The sequence below is a fragment of the Stegostoma tigrinum genome, chromosome 15 (assembly GCF_030684315.1).
Source record: "Stegostoma tigrinum isolate sSteTig4 chromosome 15, sSteTig4.hap1, whole genome shotgun sequence".
NCBI classification, from domain to species: Eukaryota; Metazoa; Chordata; class Chondrichthyes; order Orectolobiformes; family Stegostomatidae; genus Stegostoma; species Stegostoma tigrinum.
The window spans coordinates 35,269,402-35,294,720 of NC_081368.1; the positions used below are offsets into that span (position 1 = coordinate 35,269,402).

The 25,319-nt window shown below is 42.1% G+C and overlaps 1 protein-coding gene across 6 annotated transcripts in view; it reads left to right on the forward strand.

Annotated features, from left to right (window-relative positions):
- Positions 1-24,653, forward strand: part of LOC125458751 (synaptotagmin-like protein 2) — a 99,129-nt gene extending 74,476 nt beyond the window's left edge. For all 6 annotated transcript variants that reach the window (XM_048544350.2, XM_048544352.2, XM_048544353.2 and 3 more), the window contains 9 exons: positions 1,150-1,241; positions 2,646-2,747; positions 5,021-5,190; positions 5,953-6,055; positions 7,100-7,261; positions 13,552-13,630; positions 15,406-15,505; positions 17,808-18,013; positions 21,699-24,653. In XM_048544350.2, the coding sequence (XP_048400307.2) occupies positions 1,150-1,241; positions 2,646-2,747; positions 5,021-5,190; positions 5,953-6,055; positions 7,100-7,261; positions 13,552-13,630; positions 15,406-15,505; positions 17,808-18,013; positions 21,699-21,844 (1,160 nt within the window). In that variant the 3' untranslated portion in view covers positions 21,845-24,653. The remainder of the gene's footprint in view (positions 1-1,149; positions 1,242-2,645; positions 2,748-5,020; positions 5,191-5,952; positions 6,056-7,099; positions 7,262-13,551; positions 13,631-15,405; positions 15,506-17,807; positions 18,014-21,698) is intronic.
- The last annotated feature ends 666 nt before the right edge of the window (positions 24,654-25,319 follow it).

The following is a 25,319-nucleotide window of genomic DNA, read 5'->3' on the forward strand; positions in this document are numbered from 1 at the left end:
ACCTCCCCACCTCCCCACCTCCCCACCTCCCCACCTCCCCACCTCCCCTCACCTTTACTGGCTCCATCTCTGCCTCTTTAACTTGTCTGTCTCCTCTCCACCTATCTTCTTCTCTATCCATCTTCGAACCACCTCCCCCTCCCTCCCTCCCTCCCTCCCTCCCTCCCTATTTATTTCAGAACCCTCTCCCCATCCCCCTCTCTGATGAAGGGTCTAGGCCGAAACGTCAGCTTTTGTGCTCCTGAGATGCTGCTTGGCCTCCTGTGTTCATCCAGCTCCACACTTTGTTACCTCGGATTCTCCAGCATCTGCAGTTCCTGTTATCTTTTATACAGGAGCTGTGGTAATTGTGTGCATTTGCGAGTATTGTTTACTGGAAGAGAAGTGTCAGAAAGTTGGAGATAAAAGTGTGGCGTTCAGCAGCCACATCCTGCTTCCCACCTGTGCCCTCAATTTCAGATTGGGGTAAATCGAGCCCCCCCCCCCCCAATCAAATCCTATTGTAGCAATTGGGAGTGCTGCCACTTTCCTTGCCTGCTTAAGCACACAATTACTTTTTGCTGATGGCAGAAAGAGTGGTTGTTAATTGACCACTTAATTGCTGTGAGCCTGAAGGCCTTCCCACTCAGATCTTAATTTTTGTGGTGGTATGAAACAGCTGGTATCATCCAGTGCCAAACCGGCTGATCATTGGTCTTTTATGCGATCCTCCCCACCACTTCTTGGCAGGAGAAAATCCCAGCCAGACTGCTAGTTAGGAGGGGTTTTTGAATTTTCAGAGCAAGGACATCATTAACATCTACCACAATGGTAATTTTGTCACAAGTGGGGCTCCGTTCGGTAATTCTTTGTGATTTTCACCAATCAGCTCTTCCTTCTTCCTATTCAATTTCAGCTTTGTGTTTTAAATGAAATATTTGTAGCTCAGGCATTATCACCATTCTAAATTACATTGAGTGAATTGTCATGTTATTAAATCTCTACTTAAAACTGGATATTTTGGTGAGTATATATTTTGAGCTGTGTACAAGGTTACAATTAAGAATGAGTTTGAAGTGCAGTGGAATTCCTTGTATGATTGTAGCAAAGTGATTCTTGCTTGATGCCTATCATAGTGTCATATTTTAATATCAAAATCTGTTTCCTTAGCTGATAACAAGCCCCCTGCAGTAAACATTCCAACGCTGGAGCATTCAAGGGTGAAGGAGCTGAGCAAGTCTGTTCCAATGCTCATGACTGAGGTAATGGAATATAATTATGAGCAGGAAATATTGAAAGTGAAGGCTGCCTATATAAATTAGATGAATGGTACTAGTTCTCCCAAAAACGTTGAGCAGTTCAGCCGTAATGAGAGTAAATTTTGGCAATTGAAGGAAAATCTCCTGAGCCAAACCTTGCGTGAAGTCGCTAGTTAGATTAACTTGAGTTAATTAAATGACAGTAAAGTAATATGTTCAGAAAGTCTCGCTCATTCAAAGTGTAATAATAAAATGAATTACTTCAACAATAAGTGAAACAGATTCAGGGAGGTGAGATCAACTGTCTTGAATCATGCCCACTACAGGATCAGTGGGAAAAGTTGTAATTTTGATTGACCCTGGGCAAAGATGATTTCGTACTTTCTTTTCATGGTCATAGATGAGCTTTGTTTAAATCCTGTATGTTGCTACACGATAGGATATTTAGGGTTTTCGCAGAGCTTGAAATCTGGTAAGCATGCAGGTGCACACCATGTCTTGGGACACTGGCTATATCACTGCAGTGAAGAAGACAAATACACAAAATCTGTAGATCAACCAGTACTGCTCTTTAAAACCTATATTAACTCTTTCCAAGTCATCTGACACTTACCCTACTATAGTCTTTGTTGATTATTAGAATTTTCTGTGTATAACCTTCATTGCTGACACTACTTTTGAAACCTTCCTTCAAGGTAAACTGTGCTTTTGCACTCAACAACCGACTTTAAAATGTATCTTTCCAGGACTTGAATATTTCTTCCATTGCTGAGGCAGGTCTTCACAAAACTTGACTGTTCTGCAAAAAAGACGCTAAACCAAAATGTTCACCTGCCTTTTCAGGTGGATGGTATTATCCAAGTATCACGTTTCAGTGTTGTACTAACTAATATTCCACCCTCAAGCAAACCATTAGCAAGGATTGCAAAGGTCATTCATTCCATGATCTTTTAGGGGTATTGCTGATGCAGAATAATTGCTGTGTTTCCTTACATAACAATAAATTAATTATTTCAAGTATTTTGATCTGCAAACTTTGCACTGTTTTAATACTGTTCAGCAATAAGCTGGCATGATTGCTTTTAATGTCAGTCTTGTGCATTTGGCTCCAACTCAAAGGCAATCCTCAAAAAAAAGTCTATTTATTCCCCTATCCCCTCCAACTAGTGGTCAGCCAGAGTGAATCCAGGTAATCTTTAAACTTTCCAACCCACAGTATTATCAGTCAGTGATACCAATGTAAGTAATAAATGGAGCAACAAAAGAATTTTAGAAATTTAAATAATTTCTGGAAGGTTAGGAAGGCTCAAACAGATTTTTTAGCTTATTTTGCCTCATGATTCATTCTATGTAATTCTGAGCTGAAAGATACTGAATTACATTGTTCCACTGATCTTGTTTTGACAGAGTGAATCAGACTCCGCTTCAGAGGTCAGCTTCAACATTGGATGGCACAGAAAGACTCCCAGTGATGCCAGCCATTCCTCAGATATGGCATCTGTGTCTTCGGTATGAATTTATTTTCAAGAACCAAATAAAATCTTGAAGGATTTGAAATCAGTGTTGTTGGAATGCTGTATGTAATTACTCTAGTGCATGTGTTATCCATAGAGTCCATAGAATCCCTTCACCCCAACAAATTCACATCGACTCTCAAGGTATCCCACCCAGACCCATCCCCCTCCATAATCCACTTAATCTACACATCCCTGAACACTATGGGCAATTTAGCATGGCCAATCCATCTATCCTGCACATATTTGGACTGTGGGAAGAAACCAGAGCAGCTGGAGGAAATCCACGTAGACACAGGGAGAATGTGCAAACTCCACACATAGTTGCCCGAGGGTGGAATCCTACCCAGGTTCCTTGTGCTGTGAGGCAGCAGTGCTAACCATTGAGTCACCAAGCTGCCAAAAAAAAATATGTGCATTGTTAAACAACAAAGACTCAAATCCCCCTGACATCCTGAGTATTTTGCATACAGGTACTCCAAACTGTAGAGCTACAGTCACCAGGATCTGCTGTTTGTTTTCTATGACAATGAATATGTTTGAATATTGTGAGTTGACATCTTCTAGATGCTGCAGTGGGAACAATCAGAAGCCTGTGGCTCAGGAAGACCTTGGAGCTCATTGTCATTGGCTGAAACACACAAATGTTTGAAATACAGGGTTTGACAACCATAGCTGACCCTCTCTGTTGGTTTGGCTAATTTTTCAAGGGCTGCCACATAACTAAATCCATTTGTAAACTTCAGTCTGTGAGTGAAGTTAGAGGCAAGATGTATGCAATTAACAATCAATGAATTCCGAAGTCATCCTGAGCCACAAACTACCAGTTTGCTTCCACTGCACCATCTAGGTGATGCCAACTCAAAATATTCAATAATATTCATTGTTATAGACAACAAACAGTAAGTCTTGGGGAGTGTATCTCTACAGTTTGGAGTATCACCAGGCAAAATAAGGAAAGGGTCAGGGCTAACATGTTTGTATGTAGGAATGTTAGAACTCCATGCAAAGTGGGAGATTGATAGGTTCCTCACTCTGTGTAGCTGATGAAATAGTGGTGTCCAGTGTCTACCAGTGCTTATTGTGGCTGAATTTCAAATTTCAGAAGCAAGGAACTCCCTTCCATGTTAAATGGGGAGTAACCTGAATTGCGTCTTGCCTTAGGCCATTAGCTAACTGTTAGAAGAATTTATGTCACCATTCTTCCACTCTTCTGTAATTTCTCAGTATGTGCATTGATCGCTACATAATTGTAATGAGTAGAGTGTAGTTTGCCATAGTTGTAATTACTGACGTGTCAAATCTTTCAAATTGTAAACGGCCTGAACCCAATGCCAAATTGGCCCATGGACTGCTGTGCATACATAACAGACATTAACAATAGGCAGTGTCATGGAGGCTTACTGAATGATTACAAACAACTCACCATCAGCTTAACATCCCTCTCCCTGCACCCGCCACCTATCTGCTTCTACTATCCAACCTAAGTCCACTGGTTAATCACCAGACTAATCCTTCTTTCGCTTCATGCATATTCAGCAGTAATAGCCTGGAATATTGCTCTTGTATAATGGAGAAGAGAAGGTGATGTGCCTTAAATTTCTTGTAAGTGTTTCTCAACAATATTTCATTTCAAAAATTGGAATTATTCTCTGGAGCATGTCCTTCGACTTGCCTCTCTTACCCCTGACCCAATGCCTGATTCTTCTCTGTCCTCAGAAATGGGTTGACCATTTCATGTCTTCAGTTCATGGATATCCCCATTGAGGATGGTAAGCTAAAGTACTTTTCCTTTGGGTACCAGTGAAAGAATATTGCATGTATCCGGCCTATGAAATAGTCATGTAACTACTTGTTCTTGGATGTAAGCCCTGTTTTTTGAATGATCAGTTTCTTGTATCCTGTTAACTCTTGTTTTGTTTTCTAGTGTATACGGCACTGCAAAGAAAGTAGAACAAATATCCTAAATTTTTTTTTCATTCAATATTGCCAGAAATATTGTGATGCCATTATTGTTATTTAAGCAAACAATCATTGGCTAAAGATTCTGTTTGACTGTAAAGATTATTCTTGCTGTTTTCTGCTAATGTTTACTTATAAATGTGTATTTTTGCTGAGGGAAAATGTCGCTGTTCCATGGAATAATCATACTTCAATGTCAACATTCCCTTCGTAGAAATTCCATGTAACAGTGATGACTGTTCTGCCAATCTGAGTGATGGCATAAGGCGTTAAATAGTAATAACTGTCAATCAATACCACCTTCAGGTGAGTGGAAGCATCATGAGTGTCTACAGTGGTGATTTTGGAAGCATTGATGCCCAGGGGTCAGTCCAGTTCGCTTTGGATTACAATGAGAAGAATAAAGAGTTTCAGATTTATGTGTATCAGTGTAAGGATCTGGCTGTAGTGGATGAGAAGAAGGGTCGAACTGATGCGTAAGTAGACAGCAATTTTCAAGCTTTTTTGTTTTCAGAAACCAACATCTCCCTGTTCTTTCTTTTCTTTTACATTGTCTCTTCCCCTTTTTTTCATTTACCTCGTGAAAATCGCTACGCTAAGAGAAAACTAATCTACACTGGGACTACTTTCTTTCTCCTATCTAATTCTCTTCCTGTCTCTGCTTCCCCCCATTCACTTCCACACTCCTGTACCCACTTTCCACTACACCCCAAAACTAGGCAGATGGCACTGTTCAGATCAGGTACGGTCAGATGAACAACACAGTGCACGGCACCTTCTCATTTTGCTGTTTTCCTGCACCCTCCCCTGTTAGACACTCGGATAAGTTAATTTTAGCTTCTGCTACTTTCTGAACACCTGCATTCATATTGAATCTTTTAAAATGAAATAAGTTGTTGGTGTCGTATTTTCCATGGGACGTTCAACTTACTAGTAATCTTATCCCATCCCTGCTTGAAGTCTGCACAATTGTGCTCAGCAGTGGGACACCCACTAATGACCTTATTCTCTCCTATCCTAACACAGGAACATTCCCTACCCACACTTAGGGTAGACTACCTTTACTTAGAGGAGACTGGAAACCTTGCTTGCATCTATGGGTCATTGGTGCTGTTGAGGAACCACTTACATGGGGAAGAAGAGCTAAGGAAGTTAGGTTTAACATGCAGCCAGAGTTCGAAATACAATGCTGTATTATAGTTCAGACAGCTAAAGCATGTTGTTTTGGGTAACTGCAGATATGTTAAAACCTACTTGCTTCCGGACAAGGCACGTATGGGCAAGAGGAAGACCTCTGTCAAAAGGCGAAACGTTAATCCACTCTACAATGAAATATTGAAGGTACGATGGGTGATGTTTGCAGTTTTTTTTTAATTAATTGGAAGACAGTAGAAAGCTTTCAACATCAAAACATTAATGAGTTAAAAACCTCATTTGGAGGTGCTTCTGTGACAGACTAGATGTTGGAAGAAAATGCCTCACCATCCAAAATAATATCATTCAAAGTAGCATAGGTGACACTTCAGTGTGAATAGAATCTTACATTTGTGATTATATTTTCATTTTCTATCCATCATCATCATCATCATCATCTATCTGACTGTTATTTTAGCTGCAGCTACAGGAATGAAGCTAGAGAGGCTACCCTTCATTAGGACCATACAATGTTAGAACCCTAAAACTCATTGTGGCATTACATCCTTTCATGGTTGAACGTGGGAGTTGTTTATGTTAACTTTTATTGCACGACAGGAAAAATGAAGGGGATAAAAAGCCAAAATGCTGCATTTGAATTTTGGAATAAACAGGGCTGCTTACTTTATCAGCATGAATACATTTTTACAGTCAATAAACGGTGACTTTAGCCATTTCAATTCCTCTGGAAGTGGGTGTCAAAATAAGTCCTGTCTGGATTGTCGTGCCTAATGCTTCTGTACTCCATTGCAGCAATGCACTTCCTGCAAGAATTTGTCGCATTGCATTGCTACTCGGCCTCGTCAGGGGCTTATGTAACAGAGTCAAGTTTGGAGAGGGTAGCCCTTGGAGCAAAGCAGGAATCTGAGAGTTATCAAGGATATGGGCATCATTGAAACTTCAAGGATATGTGGCACAGACTTCCACGATGTGGTTATGATGGTAACAGCTGTGTCTGACATCTATCCTTTCACATTAGTGTAGTTAGTCATGTAATGATATAGCACTCTTAATGCAATGTGTGTACAGTCTATAGCGCTGGAATGGAATTCTATTAATAACTAATTAATTTGGTTTCTAGTATTATTGGTTGAGGCATTCATATTGTTGAAGGTTTGAAAAATATCACCTGCATTCTACTGAAAAATACTTCAATTTTAACCAGTGATCTCTACTTCTTTCACCCCACAGTATAAAATTGAGAAGAGTGTTCTCCTAATCCAAAAACTCAATCTGTCTGTCTGGCACAATGACACACTGGGCAGGAATAGTTTTCTGGGAGAGGTGGATGTGGACTTGGCCAGCTGGGACTGGAGTAATCGAGAACTTAACTGGTATCTCCTAAAGTCGAGGGTAAGTACCTTAGTTAACTGCCGCCAACCTGACTGTAATCCTGTTGGTGATCTGTCTTGTGGCCTTTTAGAAAAATGGTAGTTTGGGCAACAAGTAGCAATGATGGAGAAAATTGCAAGGATTTCGAAAAATCAAATTATAAACACCTGCCATATTGAAAATCAGGATTCTGCATTGCATTGCATTTCCCCATGTCCATTCCCAAGTATATCACCCCTTCAGCTGTAACGCTGAATTAATTTTTGCCTGTGTTGAATTGCTTTTTTGATGACATTCCCATTTTGAAAAATGCTGTTTCTCTGAAGTTTAGCAGAACAAAATCACTCAAAGTGGCTTTCAGGTATTCCTTTCACATTGATGGTTTTCTTTGCAAAATAGTCTAGAACTGATGGGAGAGATGGTTTGGCAGCAGTATTGGAAACTGTAAGGTTAAACACAGATGGAGATGATCAGTTTTGTGTAGAAGAAGACTCTTTCTGAATTGCAGAAATTAATGCTATTTCATTGTAACAAAAGCAACTGAGCAAGGATATGGAATGTAGGGTGACGTGTTAGATATTGTGGAAATTCTCTTGAATTACCTTGTATTGTTCAGTGGGTAGGCATGTTTAAGGGGAAAGTTTTTTTTTCTGAAACTTTTCTGTCTCTTGGTGACTCTTTGGTGGAATGGATTACACATCTTCTGTGGAAAGAATGGATTACACATCTTCTGTGGAAAGAACAGCCTCGATGTTTTACCTTGCTATCTTTTTTTATTTCATTGCGTTACCATGACTGTTAAAATAACAGGGTTGTTCAAGGCATTTGTCACTGCTTATCTGCAGAGGTGAAGGGTCACATGCATGGTGAAACTCACATATCCAGAGGTTCTGGTCAGAGTGCGATACTCGACCATTAACTTCACGAAATGACATCTTCCTGTCTCCTTCACCGTTGATAATGCATTGAGTGACATGAATTTGCTGAATCTGTGCTGGAGAAATTATATTTTCATTTTAATTCATTTTGTGAGATATGGTCATTGCTGGCTGGCCAGAATTTACTATCCATTCCTAATTGCCCTTGAGAAGGTAGTGGTGAGCTGCCTCCTTGAACCACTGCAATCCTTCTGCTGTAGGTTGACCCCCAATGCCATTACGGAAGGAATTCCAGGATTTGGACCCAGCGACAATGAAGGAACAACGATATTTTTCCAAATCAGGATGGTGGGTGGCTTGGACGGCAAGTTGGTGGTGTTCCCATATATCTGTTGCTTTTGTTCTTCTAGCTGGAAGTGGCCATGGGTTTGGAAGGTGCTGTCTGAGGATCTTTTGGTGAATTTCTGCATCTTGTAGATAGTACACATTGCTACGACTGAGCGTCGATGGTGGAGGGAGTGGATGCTTGTGGATGTAGTGCCAATCAAGCGGGCTACTTTGTCCACGTTGATGTCAAGCTTCTTCAGTGTTTTTGGGGCTGCACCCATCTAGGCAAGTGGGGAGTATTCCATCACACTCCTGATTTGTGTCTTGTGTGTGATGGACAAGCTGATGGGAGTCAGGACGCAAGTTACTCGCTGCCATATTCCTAGCCTCCAACCTGCTGTTGTAGCCACTCTGTTAATGTGGTGAGTCCAGTTGAGTTTCTGGGCAATGGTAACCCCCAGGGTGTTTTATAGTAGGGGATTCAGTGATGGTTACACCGTCGAATGTGAAGGGGTGGTGGTTAGATAGTCATAGCTTGGCATTTGTGTGGCACAGATGTTACTTGTTGCCAGTTGTCAGCCCAAGCGTGGATATTGTCCAGATCTTATTGCATTTAAACGTAGATGCTGCAGTATCTGAGGAGTCACAAATGGTGCTGAACATTGTGCTATCATTAGCAATATGATGGAGGAAATGTCGTTGATGAAGCAGCTGAAGATGGTTGGACCTTAGGAAACTACCCTGAGGAAGTCCTGCAGAGATGTCCTGGAGCTGAGATGACTGACCTCCAACAACTATGACCGTCCTCAGATATGACTCCACCCACTGTAGAGTTTGCTCCCTGATACCCATTGATTCCAGTTTTGCTAAGGCTCCTTGATGCCACACTCTGTCAAATGCAGCCTGATGTCAAGGGCTGTCACTGTCACCTCATCTCTGGAATTCAGCCCTTCTGTCCATGTTTGGACCAGGGCTGTGATGAGGTCAGGAGTTGAGTGGCCCTGGCGGAACCCAAACTGGGCGTCACTGAGCAGGTTATTGCTGAGCAGGTGCTGCTTGATAGCTCTGTTGATGACACGTAGTATCACTTTACAGATGTTTGAGAGGAGACTGATGGGACAGTAATTAGCCGGGTTGGATTTGTCCTGCCTTTTATGTACCCGACATACTTGGGCAATTTTACACATTGTTGGTGCCAGTGTTGTAGCTGTATTGGAACAGCTTGGCTAGGTAAGCTAGTATCAGAGATAATGGGAACTGCAGATGCTGGAGATTCCAAGATAATAAAATGTGAGGCTGGATGAACACAGCAGGCCAAGCAGCATCTCAGGAGCACAAAAGCTGACGTTTCGGGCCTAGACCCTTCATCAGAGAGGGGGATGGGGAGAGGGAACTGGAATAAATAAGGAGAGAGGGGGAGGCGGACCGAAGATGGAGAGTAAAGAAGATAGGTGGAGAGAGTATAGGTGGGGAGGTAGGGAGGGGATAGGTCAGTCCAGGGAAGACGGACAGGTCAAGGAGGTGGGATGAGGTTAGTAGGTAGATGGGGGTGCGGCTTGGGGTGGGAGGAAGGGATGGGTGAGAGGAAGAACCGGTTAGGGAGGCAGAGACAGGTTGGACTGGTTTTGGGATGCAGTGGGTGGGGGGAAAGAGCTGGGCTGGTTGTGTGGTGCAGTGGGGGGAGGGGATGAACTGGGCTGGTTTAGGGATGCAGTGGGGGAAGGGGAGATTTTGAAACTGGTGAAGTCCATATTGATGACTGTATCGGCGCCGCCTCTTGCTCCCCAGAGGAGCTCGAACAGTTCATCCACTTCACCAACACCTTCCACCCCAACCTTCAGTTCACCTGGGCCATCTCCAGCACATCCCTCACCTTCCTGGACACCTCAGTCTCCATCTCAAACAACCAGCTTGTAACTGATGTCCGTTTCAAGCCCACCGACTCCCACAGCTACCTAGAATACACCTCCTCCCACCCACCCTCCTGCAAAAATTCCATCCCCTATTCCCAATTCCTCCGCCTCCGCCGCATCTGCTCCCACGATAAGACATTCCACTCCCGCACATCCCAGATGTCCAAGTTCTTTAAGGACCGCAACTTTCCCCCCGCGGTGATTGAGAACGCCCTTGACCGAGTCTCCCGCATTTCCCGCGACACATCCCTCACACCCCGCCCCCGCCACAACCGCCCCAAGAGGATCCCCCTCGTTCTCACACACCACCCTACCAACCTCCGGATACAACGCATTATCCTCCGACACTTCCGCCATTTACAATCCGACCCCACCACCCAAGACATTTTTCCATCCCCTCCCCTGTCTGCTTTCCGGAGAGACCACTCTCTCTCCGTGACTCCCTTGTTCGCTCCACACTGCCCTCCAACCCCACCACACCCGGCACCTTCCCCTGCAACCGCAGGAAATGCTACACTTGTCCCCACACCTCCTCCCTCATCCCCATCCCAGGCCCCAAGATGACATTCCACATTAAGCAGAGGTTCACCTGCACATCTGCCAATGTGGTATACTGCATCCACTGTACCCGGTGCGGCTTCCTCTACATTGGGGAAACCAAGCGGAGGCTTGGGGACCGCTTTGCAGAACACCTCCGCTCAATTCGCAACAAACAACTGCACCTCCCAGTCGAAAACCATTTCCACTCCCCCTCCCATTCTCTTGATGACATGTCCATCATGGGCCTCCTGCACTGCCACAATGATGCCACCCGAAGGTTGCAGGAACAGCAACTCATATTCCGCCTGGGAACCCTGCAGCCATATGGTATCAATGTGGACTTCACCAGTTTCAAAATCTCCCCTTCCCCCACTGCATCCCTAAACCAGCCCAGTTCATCCCCTCCCCCCACTGCACCACACAACCAGCCCAGCTCTTCCCCCCCCCCCACCCACTGCATCCCAAAACCAGTCCAACCTGTCTCTGCCTCCCTAACCGGTTCTTCCTCTCACCCATCCCTTCCTCCCACCCCAAGCCGCACCCCCAGCTACCTACTAACCTCATCCCACCTCCTTGACCTGTCCGTCTTCCCTGGACTGACCTATCCCCTCCCTACCTCCCCACCTACACCCTCTCCACCTATCTTCTTTACTCTCCATCTTCGGTCCGCCTCCCCCTCTCTCCCTATTTATTCCAGTTCCCTCCCCCCATCCCCCTCTCTGATGAAGGGTCTAGGCCCGAAACGTCAGCTTGTGTGCTCCTGAGGTGCTGCTTGGCCTGCTGTGTTCATCCAGCCTCACATTTTATTATCTTGGCTAGGTAAGCGGCAGGTTCTGGAGCACAAGTCTTTGGTACTAATGCCAGAACATTGTCAGGGCTTGTAGCCTCCAGTGCCTCTAACAGTGGAATGAATCAAATTGGCTGAAGATTGGTATCCGAAATGCCACTGGAGGAGGCCAAAATTGATCATCCACTTGACACTTCTGGCAGAAGATCACTGAAATCTTCAGCCTTATCTTTTGCTCTGATGTGCTGGGCTCTTCTATTGTTGAGGATGAGGATATCTGTGGAGCCTCGTCCTGTTAGTTAATCGTCTACCACCATTCAAGACTGGATGTGGCAGAACTGCAGTGCTTAGATCTGATCCATAGGTTGTGGGATCACTTAGCTCTGTCTATCATTTGTTACTTCTGCTGTTTGACATGGAAGTAGTTCTGTTTGATGGCATCACCAGGTGACGTCTCATCTTCAGGTATGCCTGGTGCTGCTCCTGGCACACCCTCCTGCACTCCCCATTGAACCAGGGTCGATCCCCTGGCTTGATGGTAATGGTTGAGTGGGGGATATGCTGGGCCATGAGGTTACAGATTGTGCTGGAGTACAATTCTGCTGCTGTTGGTGGTCCACCGCACCTCACGGATGCCCAGTTGGAGTTGCTAGGTCTGTTCGAAGTTTGTCCCATTGAGAACGGTGATAGTACCACACAACACGATGAAGGTTGTTCTCAGTGTGAAGGCGGGGCTTTGTTTCCACAAGGACTGTGTGATGGTCACTCTTACCGATACAGCCATGAAGAGATGCATCTGCTGCACTGGTACAGATTAGATCAAGTACGTTTTTCCCACTTAGTTCGCTCACCACCTGCCGCAGACCCAGTCTAGCAGCTATGTCCTTTAGGACCAACCAGATCAATAAGTAATTCTGCTACTGAGCCACTGTTGGTGATGGACATTGAAATCCCCCACCCAGAGTACATTTTGTGCCCTTGCCATCCTCAGTGCTTCCTCTAGGTGTTGTTCAACATGGAGGTAAAATGATTCATTAGCTGAGGGACGACAGTACTTGGTAATTAGCAGGATTTCCTTGCCCATGTTTAACCTGAAGCCATGAGACTTTATCGAGTCCGGAGTCAAAGTTGCGGATTCCCAGAGCAATGCGCTTCCAAATCTTCACCCCTGTGCCGACCCCTTTGCTGGGGCTGTCATGCCAGTGGTACACGACATATCCAGGGATGGTGATGGTGGTGTCTGGGACACAGTCATACTCATGGAACATAGCTTACAGGTAGTGTCAGGCTGTTGCTTGACTAGTCTGTGAGACAGCTGTCTCGATTTTTGGCACTAACTCCCAGATGTTAGTGAGGAGGACTTTGCAGTGTTAACAAAGCTATTTCTGCAGTTGTCTTTTCCGGTGCCTAGGTCGATGCCAGGCGATCTGTCTTTGAAACTTTGTAGCGATTGGTACAGCAGAGTGGCTTGCTAGGCCATTTCAGAGGGCAACTGAGAGTAAACCTCATTGCTCTGGGTCTGGAGTCACATGTAGACCAGACCAGATGAGGATGACAGATTTACTTCCCTGAAGGACTTTAGTAAATGAGGTGGGTTTTTCTTCATTGCAGATTTTTTAAAAATTGAATTCAGTTACAACATCTGCCATGGCAGGATTTGAACCTAGGTCACCAGAACGTTATCTAAAACTCTGGATTAATAGTCTAATAATAATACCATTCGGCCACGCCTGCCTAACCTTAGAAAGTTGAGTCTTTTCCCATCTACGTGCCCTTTTACCAATGTCATATATGTTCATTACTGCTAAATGAACATATTGCGATGTTTTGCACAACTTTCAGTTGTTTTTTGACTTTATTTTGCAGTGTCCCATGGTGGGAGTTGGTGTGGATCACAGAGGAGAAATAAACCTCGCTATCAAATATGTGCCACCCGGCAGTTTAGGTAAAAATTGATCTGTCTTTCCTTTGGCGATTTTATGATCTAAATTCCAATTGTATTCCCGCTGATTCTCAATTTGGCTGAGATTTATCATCGTTCATTGAAAACTCCCGATGGTATATATATTTTAAACTTATTTTCCCATCTTCTGCTGGCTCACTAGTGAACAGAATGTGTAGTGTTTGCTCAATGCTGGTTCGTGTAGTCTAAGCGATAACCTAAACCTGTGTTCCAGCAAAATGTGTCAGCAATCAATCAATATTCAACAACCCTGGTTTTGTTCATTTTTGAATTGGGTTCTTCCAATTGTAAAATATAAAATGTTGTGAGCTTTTGAGCAGTTGTCAACCTTTACCTCAATTTTGTGGAAGATTTATTGTACTTACCCATTTCTTTTAATTGCAGCAATGCTGGACAAGAACCTTCCCATCTCCCTTCTACCACTTTATTTTTAAGCAGGAAATCATCTTAGCAAAAGATTGCTCTTGGCTCACAGATGTTATACAAACACTCCTTTATGTTTTTGTTGAACAACCATAAATAATTATTGAATGCAAGTGTACACTTAGGGAACTTCAGTTCCTTCGGTGAATTTATAATTCAGTAGAGGAATGATGTCAAGAAGATAACAGATTATGACTAAATGGTGAATTTCAATTAAATATTTGCACAACAGGTACCAACTGCCTGGAACAAGTTATTTGGAAAGGTCATTGACATAAAAGATAGTGTAGTGAGGATGTTCGTGAAGAGATATTTTGAGACGATGGATGGGTATAAGAGTTATATGATGTTCAGATTATGTGAGTTGTAGGAGTTCAGATCAATCAAAAGATTGAGTTCAGATCAGTTGACCCAAGTGGCATTTTTATGTTTCAGGAAAAACATTACTTTTCGAAATTAGCTTGAACATTTGTGATCCCTAATCCCATCGTTAGATTGGGCATTTTCCTTTCCTTCGTATCACTCTCTACAGTTACAGTATGTGTTTCAACCACAGTGGGACATACGCAGTACTATTTTTTTAACTACTGCTAAATAATGAGTGATCAAATGAACATCCATCTCAAATGCACAGATTTGAGTAATTAATGGTGCAGAGGCGCTTTATTATCCCTCTGTACAGTTTATCTTGCTATCGCATTGAGATTTTACCACTTCCAGGTTTGCAATGAACAGTGTAAATATTTCTGGAACATCTATAGGGGGAGTTTTTAAAAGTTATCTGATCATTATGCTGCTGCATACACTGGTAGTTATTGAACTCCTTCTGTCTGTGTTACATACATCACATATGGTTTAGGTCTCTAATATTCATCATGGTAGAAGAACAAACAGGGCTATTAGTTCTGGATAATAAAATGTGAGGCTGGATGAACACAGCAGGCCAAGCAGCATCTCAGGAGCACAAAAGCTTTTGTGCTCCTGAGATGCTGCTTGGCCTGCTGTGTTCATCCAGCCTCACATTTTATTATCTTGGAATTCTCCAGCATCTGCAGTTCCCATTATCTCTGATACTATTAGTTCTGGAGCCCACTTTGTTTTTGTGTAAATAGTGGGATGCCTGGTGGCAGCATGGAGAGGATTCTTCTTATTTTGGGTTCTATTATGATTGGTTGAGGACAATTTAGTCCTGCTCAACCATCACAAAATGGAAAAACCTTTTTTTTATTTTCTTCAATTCCACATTGTAATTTTAATTTACTGCATTTTTGTTTTCAGAAGTTGAAATATTTACTTTTGAAAGGATTAATTTGATCTTTAAATAATTTATTAAGGTGCTGGAGATCCTCCCACTGGAGAGGTACACATATGGATGAAAAATGCTAAGGATTTGCCCCAGCTTCGATCATCTGGAGTGGATTCATTTGTGAAATGGTACTTTAATGGTTGTCTGTAATAGTGCATTAAATTCACAGATTTTTTTCATTTTCAAATCCATAGAAATCCGGAGAAAGGGCGATTTTTCATTTCATTGTCTCATGTATTTCTTGTCATTTGAAAGGAAAATGTTCACCTGGATTTTGTTGGGACACAGAGTTGAAACTGAGTCGGGTAGAGTAGGCCTTACAAGTTTAGATGTCCTCAAGGAAGTGATCAACATAAAGCCTTCCCTGGGACCAAATTTCCTGCTAGCAGGAATATCGTCCATTGAGAGCTGTGACCCAATCAAAAGCTGGCAGCTTCTCATAAACAATGGTTTTTGGTGACACTGAATCCACCAGAGGCCTGAAATTGTTCTAGGGTCTTAGAATAGAGGAGAGTTACATAATGGGATGAGGGTTATGGGAGGTGTGGTCCTGGGAGTCACACAAGGGACTGGGAGCTGCACCCATTTCCAACAGCAGGTGCAACTAGTCCACACAAAGTGCAGTATCTGCAGAAAGGAACAAGGCACCTTGTTTCTGGCCTAATTCAGCAGGTGATATCTGTGGAATTGTTTAAGCTTCTAGTGGTTTGGAGTTGTGCATTGCTTAATATTATTGAAGATCCACCAGTAAAGGAGCATGAATGAAATTGAAGATACTGTAGTGCAAATTTTAAACCTCCAAAAACAGGTGGGAAGTTAATTATTTCTAAATCTCATACATGATACCCAACCCACTCACTTCCAGTTTCAATAGCAATATGTCAGGATCGATGATTTTGACTGTGTGTGGTCGGTTTGCTGCATAGATTGATCCCTTTAGGATTTTTGCACAGTCACATGTTCACCCATCTTGAAGGAAGTGTTACTTCTGTGTGGCCTTCTTGTGGGACTACATGGTACATTCTGGATTGCTGTGTAGTCAGGAACTGCAGTACTTAGAGGGAACGTTTATTGGGAGGTGAGCACCAGCCTATGCTTAATAAGCGGAAGGGTCATTGGATTCTCTGCAGGATGTTGTGTGCATCCATTTTAAAGGGCTTTTGTGGTTTTACCCCGTTGGCTGGATTTCTGTAATCATGGAACCCTGGCAGACAAATGGTAGGCTGACAGTGCTGGTTACAGCCCAAAACAATCCCAAGAAGATAATCATCTTCTCATCCTGTAATTGGATGACCTGAATCCCACCTCCTGCAACATCTCTAGCCTGCCCACTGCACCCCTGCAATCTCTGTCCTCCAGGATGAAGATTTCTCGAGCCTGGACTGTGATTTCCCCTCGGGACCACAATCTCTCCTCCCAGACCATAATGTGTCTCCACAGAGACCATAATGTCACTCCTCACTGGCTGAAACCTCAATTTCTCCTAACAGACATGATCTTTAAAGCCCAGACCAGCCCCACCATATCCCCAGGATTATAATCTCCCCACAGGTACAATCTTTACTCCCCTACCACAAACTGCACCGCCCCACCCAGGATTATTTCCACCTCGACTTCAACCTCCCCAGATACTCTGATATCTGCCTCACTGCCCAATGATTTCAGACCCTCTGCACCACCCCCAGCAGATTCTTTTCTTTCCTTGTGGAATCTGAAACCTTTCCCATTCAAAACAACTCTGTCCCTTAAGACCACCATCTTTCTCCATAGAACAGAGTGTACACTCTTTCAACTCTCTCACGTACATACCAGCACACACCACGCTTGTATATGGGTCTGGAAGTGTTCATACTTTGAGTGCAGTAAGCATATCATACTCGGTCAGAGTAAAGAGAGAGGTGGTATGAGACAGGCCTGAGGTTAGTGTGCTCCTAACAGTCCTATCATAACGTACAGCATCGTCCTGCGATCTGTCAGTTGTTGCAATAATGCAATAAACTTCCATGTTGTTCATCAACAAGACTCACCCATTTCAGACAAAACAATAGCTATCATCACTGATGCTATATCACTTTGAGCTTGAAGGAACCAAGACCCTCAATAGTCACATCCCCTTTCCCCTCCCACCTCACCCTTGACCACAATGTTTCTTTTCTTCCTCACCACAATTCTTTCTTCACCCACCCCTACCCACATATACAATCTCAACTGCATCAGGAAGTAAATTGTGATCAAGGTTGACCCCTGGCTAATATTATTAAATAAATTGGAATTTTATAAGTCTTAACCATTTTTCTTCCCATTGCCTGAACCAAGCTTCACTCGACTTACTTGTACTATCCTCTGCAGTATATAATTTAGTCCTCACCTATTCTGTTTGCGCTGTCTTTGTTTAAATGCTTTAACTTCCCTCACTATTTTATCCCTCAGTTATGTGCTTCCTGACACAAGTAAGAAGAGTTACCAGAAGACTCGGATTGTGAAGAAGGACACCAACCCTATTTATAACCATACTATTGTATACGATGGCTTCAGAACGGAGGATCTGAAGGAAGCCTGTGTTGAACTGACAGTATGGGATCATGAAAAACTGACCAATCATTTTCTGGGTGGTCTCAGGCTAGGTTTTGGCACAGGTAAATACATCATTTCTCTTTGGGCTTGATTTATGTGGAACTTTCTTTGAAGTGTGGTGTCCTCCATGGCAAGATTGTAGTCCAGCCTACAGATGCTGAGCATGAACAGCCCACTGCCTCACCTAGAATTCAATTTTGTTGTGTAGTGAAATGACTATCTCCTGTCAGTGATTCCTGCAAAAGAACATGAGATAAATGATGGTCAAACAAATAATGTAAATTGGACTGGAGGAAACTGTAGAGGCGATTTGGTGGGACAAGTCCGTGGGTCGATGTGGAAATAAGGACAATGATATATTAATTCATGGGATCATATGGAATCAGAGAAACCATTACATACCATTTTGTGCAGATAGAAACATGGAAAATAGTGTTCTAAATGGCCTAGTTATGGACATGGGATGGGCAGCAAGAAGAGATAATGGGAACTGCAGATGCTGGAGAATCCAAGATAACAAAGTGTGAAGCTGGATGAACACAGCAGGCCAAGCAGCAGCTCCTGAGATGCTGCTTGGCCTGCTGTGTTCATCCAGCTTCACACTTTGTTATCTGAGCAGCCAGAAGAGTTTTCTAGGAGCTAAGTGGCAAGAGGTAAGAAAAGTTATGGGCAATATTTTGTACATAAAGAGCAAAAAAGAAGCAACCATTTACCGATTCAAATGTGGGGTTGTTGTGTGAATGGTGGATGGGGAGTCTCAGCCAAGGACCAAGCACTAGCTAAAGGATACTCATTCTGAGACAGCAGCCAGAAGGCTTGTCAGAATTGAGGTTACAGGCTTACAGTGCTTAGGCACAGGGAACAGAAACACTGCAATCTTTCCACCATCATTAACTTTCAGGAAAAGCCAATGTATGCAGGCTTAAATCCTGAAGAGGCAGTTAGAAAGGATTAGGCTGTGATCATGGAAAATGCTGTATTGTCAATGCAATCAGTCTCAAGTTGCAGGTGAGACATGCTGTATCAGTTAACTTGATATGTTTCAACGTGACATGTTTGTAATTCCTTATCCTGTTTATTGTCACAATGCTTGTTCATCAAACAAAAGCATCTTTATTACTGTTTCTGTGATTTTTATTGTTGATGGAGTTGAGAATTATTGTGCCTGAATACAACATAATTTATAGCCTGACTCCATCTAGTGACAGAGGGATAAATAGGCAGCTTCATTTGCATGATCACGGCTTAACTTTTGCAGCTATCCTTCAGAATTCAGCATCACATGCATGGAATACTAATTTTTTGGAACTGCGGACACACAAAACAGCAATTCCCCTTTTTCACATTATGATACAATGGACCACATTTACAAACCACTACTGTAACCAGAGAATTTTGTTGACCATTTGCTACCAGCTACCCACTTCAACGAGAGACCTCCTAAATATCAATGCTAAATATATTGCATTTTAGTAGTTGTTTGGATAGTCAGCTTCTCACCTTTTCCAGTATTGTGGACTGGATTTACTGTGGGCTTCAGGACATTGAGTTCGGACCAAATGAGGATCTTGAGCTCACACATGTCAGAAGTGCACTAGCCTTGTAATTAGCTGCATCATCCTTTGCTGTCCTTTTATGGAGTAAATGGAATGTCAGTGCTGCTGGTCAAACCAGAGGGTCAGTGTTTCTGGAGTTCAGCAGGTGTACCTTGCTAAAGTAGGGGAATGATGCTGATAGAGGCATAATCTGAACAATGAACATCCAGTAAAACATAGTTCAGTAGTCACAGCTGCCAGGCCATTGTGAAAGAGAGGCCAACTGTGTCCCCTAAAGCCCAGCAAAGTCCATCCAGGGTTGCTTATCAAAATACATCTCTGTCCCGCAATCTGCTGCCAGGGGGCGCCTGGCCTTCCAGCTGCACACTGGGGCTAGTGTCATAAAGAAAGTTCAGACAGTGTTTGAAGAGTTCCTTCATTTGGCACTTTAATTGGCAATTGATCTTTAGCAGTTGGGTGGCCATCACTTTCCAGAAACTGCCTCCTGAAGGCAGGCCAGATGTAGGAACGTGCTATCAGAGGGCATGCCATGTGGTTGGAGAAATCACCTCCAATCCCATTCCCTTCATCATGGTGAAACTTAGTCCATTATGTCCAGTGTAAAGGAGGGAGTTGGTGATTAAATGTGGTGTGACTGTGCTGCATCCAATTTCAAAATGTGTCTAACCCTAACTGGATTTGGAGATGCATACTTTTAATGTATGTTTCTGTAAATAACTGCTTGCAAGTGTATAAAGACTGGAGTCCAGTTCTCTCTGTCACTACCTAGCTATCTGGAATAAGAAAAGAGAATAATCTTGTGTTTTAATAAAAGAAAAGTGTTTGTTGCGTGCAGCAAAAGTGAATGTATGTCCACAAAAGCCTAACTTTTGTTGAATAATATTACAACAACCCAAAACTATATATGCAGCAGGACTGTGGCAGCATCGAACAAAAGGGCATAAATTCCACAAGGTTCCAATGATCAATATTTCCTGTGATTATTGCTGCTAAAGGTCTTTTAAATTATATTGTATACTAGTGCTGTTCCTAACAAAGCAAGCTGGTCCCCTGATGATCTTAAATTAAGAGCTTTCTCATAGGACATAGAACTGTACAGCACAGGAAGAGGCCCTTCAGCCTGTGATCTGGTGACAAACATGACGCCAAATTAAACTAATCCCATCTGCCTGCACTTGGTCCATATCCCTCCATTCCTTGCATATTCATGTGCTTATGTAAAAGTCCCTTAAACACACCCATCATATCTGCCTCTACCACTACCCCCTGCAATGCGTTCCAGACTCCTACCACTCTCTGTGTAAAAAAAAAACTTGCCCCTTGCATCTCTTTTGAACTTTCCCCCTCTCACCTTAAATGCATGCCCCTTGGTTTTAGACGTTTCAACTCTGGGTGGGAAATGATTCTGACCTTCAACCCTGTCTATGTATTTCACAATTTTATGCACTTCTATCAACTCTTTCCTCAGCCTCTGCCACCCCAGAGAAAACAACCTAAGTTTTTCTAGCCTCTCCTTATCGTTCACACCCATTAATCCAGGCATCATCCTGGTAAACCTCTTCTGCACCCTCTCCAAAGACCCCACATCCTTCCTGTAATGTGGTGACCAGAAGTAAATGCAATAATCTAAGCGTGGCCCAACCAAAGTGTTATAAAGCTGCACCATGACATCCCTACTCTTGTATGCAGTTCCCCGACCAGTAAAGGTAAGCATATCATATGTCTCCTTTACCATCCTATCTACTTGTGTGGCAACTTTCAGGGAGCTATGGGCTTGAGCCCCAAGATCCCTCTGTACATCAGTGCTGTTCAGGGTGCTGCTATTAACTGTATACTTTTTCCTAACGTTTGATCTCCCAAAGTGTAGCACTTCACAGTTACCCAGATTAATCTCCATCTGCCATTTCTCTGCCCAAATCAGAAACTGATCTATGTCCCACTGTATCCTTTGACAAACTTCTACACTATCCACAACTCTAAGGATCTTTGTATCATCTTCAAACTTACTAACCCACCCATCTACATTTTCATTCAAGTCACTTACATATACCACAAACAACAGATGTCTCAATACCTCATCTGGAGGTGTCATGTAAATGTGATAACTGTTATCTTCCATTTGTGTATGTGTTTGGTCATTGGAGATGGTGAATTTTCATACTGATTTTGCTTTTGGTCTTATGTTTTACAGGATATAGTTATGGAATCCCAGTAGAATGGATGGATTCTACAGAGGAAGAGACAGCTCTCTGGCAAGAAATGGTGTCAAATCCTAATGAATGGATACCAGGCTCCCTGCTACTTCGGTCTCAGTTGGGAGGCAAGAAGCTTAAGTGAAATAGCACTTTGTGCAAAAAGACTTGCAATGGTTTTTACTGCCAAAATATTTTGTGTCAATCAGCAACTGAACTGATAGTGCACTTGATAACATGAATCAAGCCTTTATTTCCGATTCAAATACTATCACCTAGTAAAATGACTGAATCTATTGCCTTTATAGCCTTGAATCTTGAATCCTTTTTAAAGAAGCCATTTCAAATCTTTGTACACAATCTATTTTCTGAAAATTCTTCTATCCCAACACTTCCATTAGGCCCTTGACATTTCTGTAGTAGTTTTTGACTCTGTGTCCCATGTATAGCCCATTCCTCAGTTACATGAACGTGTAATTTCAATATTATTTTTCTTCAATCCGGAATATTGTCTTGCTGACATAAAAACAACAAAAAAAAAGGATTTGGCAAGACTTGCAGAATCTGTGAAATGGGAAACAAGAGTTGATGTTCCGGGACTGTAGATCACAATTGAAATGCCATTGGGAAATGTTAACACTGTTGTTCTCTTCAAAGATGCTGCCTGAGCTACAGAGAATTTCCAGCAGTTTCAGTTAATCTAGATTTCCAGCAGCTATAGCTTATTGTTTCACATATTTATCTTTCTGAAGAGATTCTCAGGAACACTCCAATGTTTTATACCAAAGAATGATGGAATGTCTGCCACTATCCACAATTTTCCTTTACAATGAGCTGCTGGTTTAAAAAATGACGTGGAGGTGCCGGTGTTGGACTGGGGTGGACAAAGTCAGGAGTCTCACATCACCAGCTTATAATCTAACCTACAGTGAAACCTTTCACCTGATGAAGGAGCGGCATTCTGAAAACTTGTATCTGTTGGACCTTTAACCTGGTGCTGTGAGACTTCTGACTTGGTTTCAAAAATGCCACCCAGTAAGTTTCTGAGTAGAGGCCAGTTAAATAAATAAGAACCATTTCACTTAATGTTTGTATACCTTTTTAAAAAGCTCCTTTTTTCCTGACTACACAGTAAGTGAGACTGAATTCCAACGCTTAAACGTCACCAGTTGAATGGGCTGTGAGCCACATAAAGAAATACTGAACGGAGATCTGTCGAAAGAGAAATAGTTATTGATAGCTCTTGATATATATTGACATTTGCTAACCCAGGTGGTTGGTAATATGGAGGATGGCCTTTACATCCATTTTGCTATAAATGACTCTTCGATTTAGTCTATAGGTGATTTCACCCCTCTCTCCACATTAATTATCAGTTGTAAGAAATTCAGATACAAGGGATCTCAATTTAAAAACTTGCCAGCTCTCTTACTTAAACTGACACTAATGTATGGAGCACTTTCAACAAAGTAGCTTTTACTCAGATTCTAAACACTGCATTTACTTCCCTTGTAGAAATGCCATAACGATATAGTTCAGAAAATAAGTACCGTAGGAAAGGATCATAAATAGAGCCAGTTCATGAGCTATAACATCCATCTGGCTAAAGTGGGTTAGAGACACATCTGCACCTGAATGGCTGAAATGTTATTGTAGAACTGGATCTGCCAAATTGTTCAGTTAGATAATTACTGTTTCATTTGAGGAATTAATTTCTGTAGATTCTTGTTTGTAGATTAATGTTTGTCTCACTTATCAAATATTTGGATTGTTTGCAGTGTTGTATGCCGCACACATTCTCTGCACTCCAAATGCTCTTGTTTTATTACAGCAATATTAACAAATAGGAGGCAAACAATATTCTAGATAAATGTTGAAGCTTCCCTCATGTCATATTATAACTTCCTATGTTTAGTCATTTTCTCCTCCTGTATGGTGCACCAACATTGTCCTTGCTGTACATATTAAGACCCTTCAGTTAATGACAGAAATTTAAAGTTTAAGCATTGGTTACTAACAACAAAGTGAATTGCATTGATGTGCTTTAAATATGGAAAGCTGCTTCAAGGACTGTGTCATCTAGCCAGTCTAATGTGGTGGTTGGAGACTTTGTGTAACTTTTTTTAAGTTCTAATTGAAATAGATGAAATGTTAGTAAAGTTTGGCTACTACAAAGTGAGACCATTTATGAATTCTTTCCTGTCTTCCATTTACCATGTATATTTAGCAGCCTGATAGAGGGCTACCCGAACATAATGATCATAGGAGAATAACTTTTGACAACAATATTGGACCCAACCATCTGTTGGTCTGATAGAGAATGTAGCTATTTATCTCTCCATTTATAACTGGACCACATTTCACTTGTGCATAATATCTTCTCCTCCTTGTAATTTTCTCCCTGGAAATAATTGATTTATTGAGCAAGGAAGGCGTGAATAAACGTTAAAAAATTGAGATGAGCTTGTATACCTTCACTTCATTCACAAAATATCTAAAATCTCTACACCATTACTTAATGGTTTTATCGCTGCTATTTTCGGACACAATTTGCATTTCAATGTTTACATGTTGTAATATATTTCAGTGTCTGATCAGCTGGTATTTAATTTTATTAAGTTGACATAAAGAATTTCCCAGGCTTCAGCCTAAATTCAGGGTAACTTTTTGGTGTTAAATCAATGGATCTCAATATTGTTAAATTCAACTTGCATGATGCTAATTTTGTTTTTTATTCAAATTGAATTTAAGAAATCAGAAGTGAAAACCTGAGCTATGATTTCATTTTAAACAGACAATAAAAGAAATAATGAGTATGTCAGGCTCATGTGTCAACCGTCTAAAAGTTTTCTCAGGCTGATCTAACAGTTGAAAAATATAACATCAAATATAGGAATAATCAATGATAAATGTCGGTGTAACCATGATATAATAAATTGAAATGACATCTCGAAGGTGTCCTGTTTTCTATTTTCCAGTGGTCATCAGTACTTTTCTTTACATAATTTTTTTTCTTCTTTCTGCCTTCTCTCTCTTCCCTAATCCCTCCCTCCCCCACCAAGTCCAAGTGCTGCCTAAATAAGCATCACTGCACTGCAACATTTACATTAACCTATAACATTGTAGCAATTGGCATTGATACCATTATAATTGATTACTCACTGTTCACATACAGACACTGATTTGCTTCCTGATTATCCTGTCTGTCCTCTCAAATGAAAATAGGCCAGGGAAAGCTGGATTCTTTTGTAAGAAACTGTGGCTATTGCAGTAATTCAACAAGAAAGTTAGAACGCCTGTAGAGCTGACGGTGGACTCAATCATGAATCAGTTAAAATAGCCATGACTTTGAGTAGGAACTGTTCTACCTTGTGCTTTAAGCCAGGATTACTGCTTGCACGTTGAGATACCAGTCTGAAATAAAACTAGGCTGCTGGTGGCTTCACAGACATTGTCCCTGAGATTGCTTGCTTTTTACCTCTATATAAGGCTCTTCAACTCCTTACATACTGTAACACTGCTTTATTTACAATTGTACATAGAAAGTTTTCAAATACAGTGTCTAATTTAGTGTCTAAGACATTCCTCAATGCTCATTCCAGACTGGTGGCTTTTTTCTT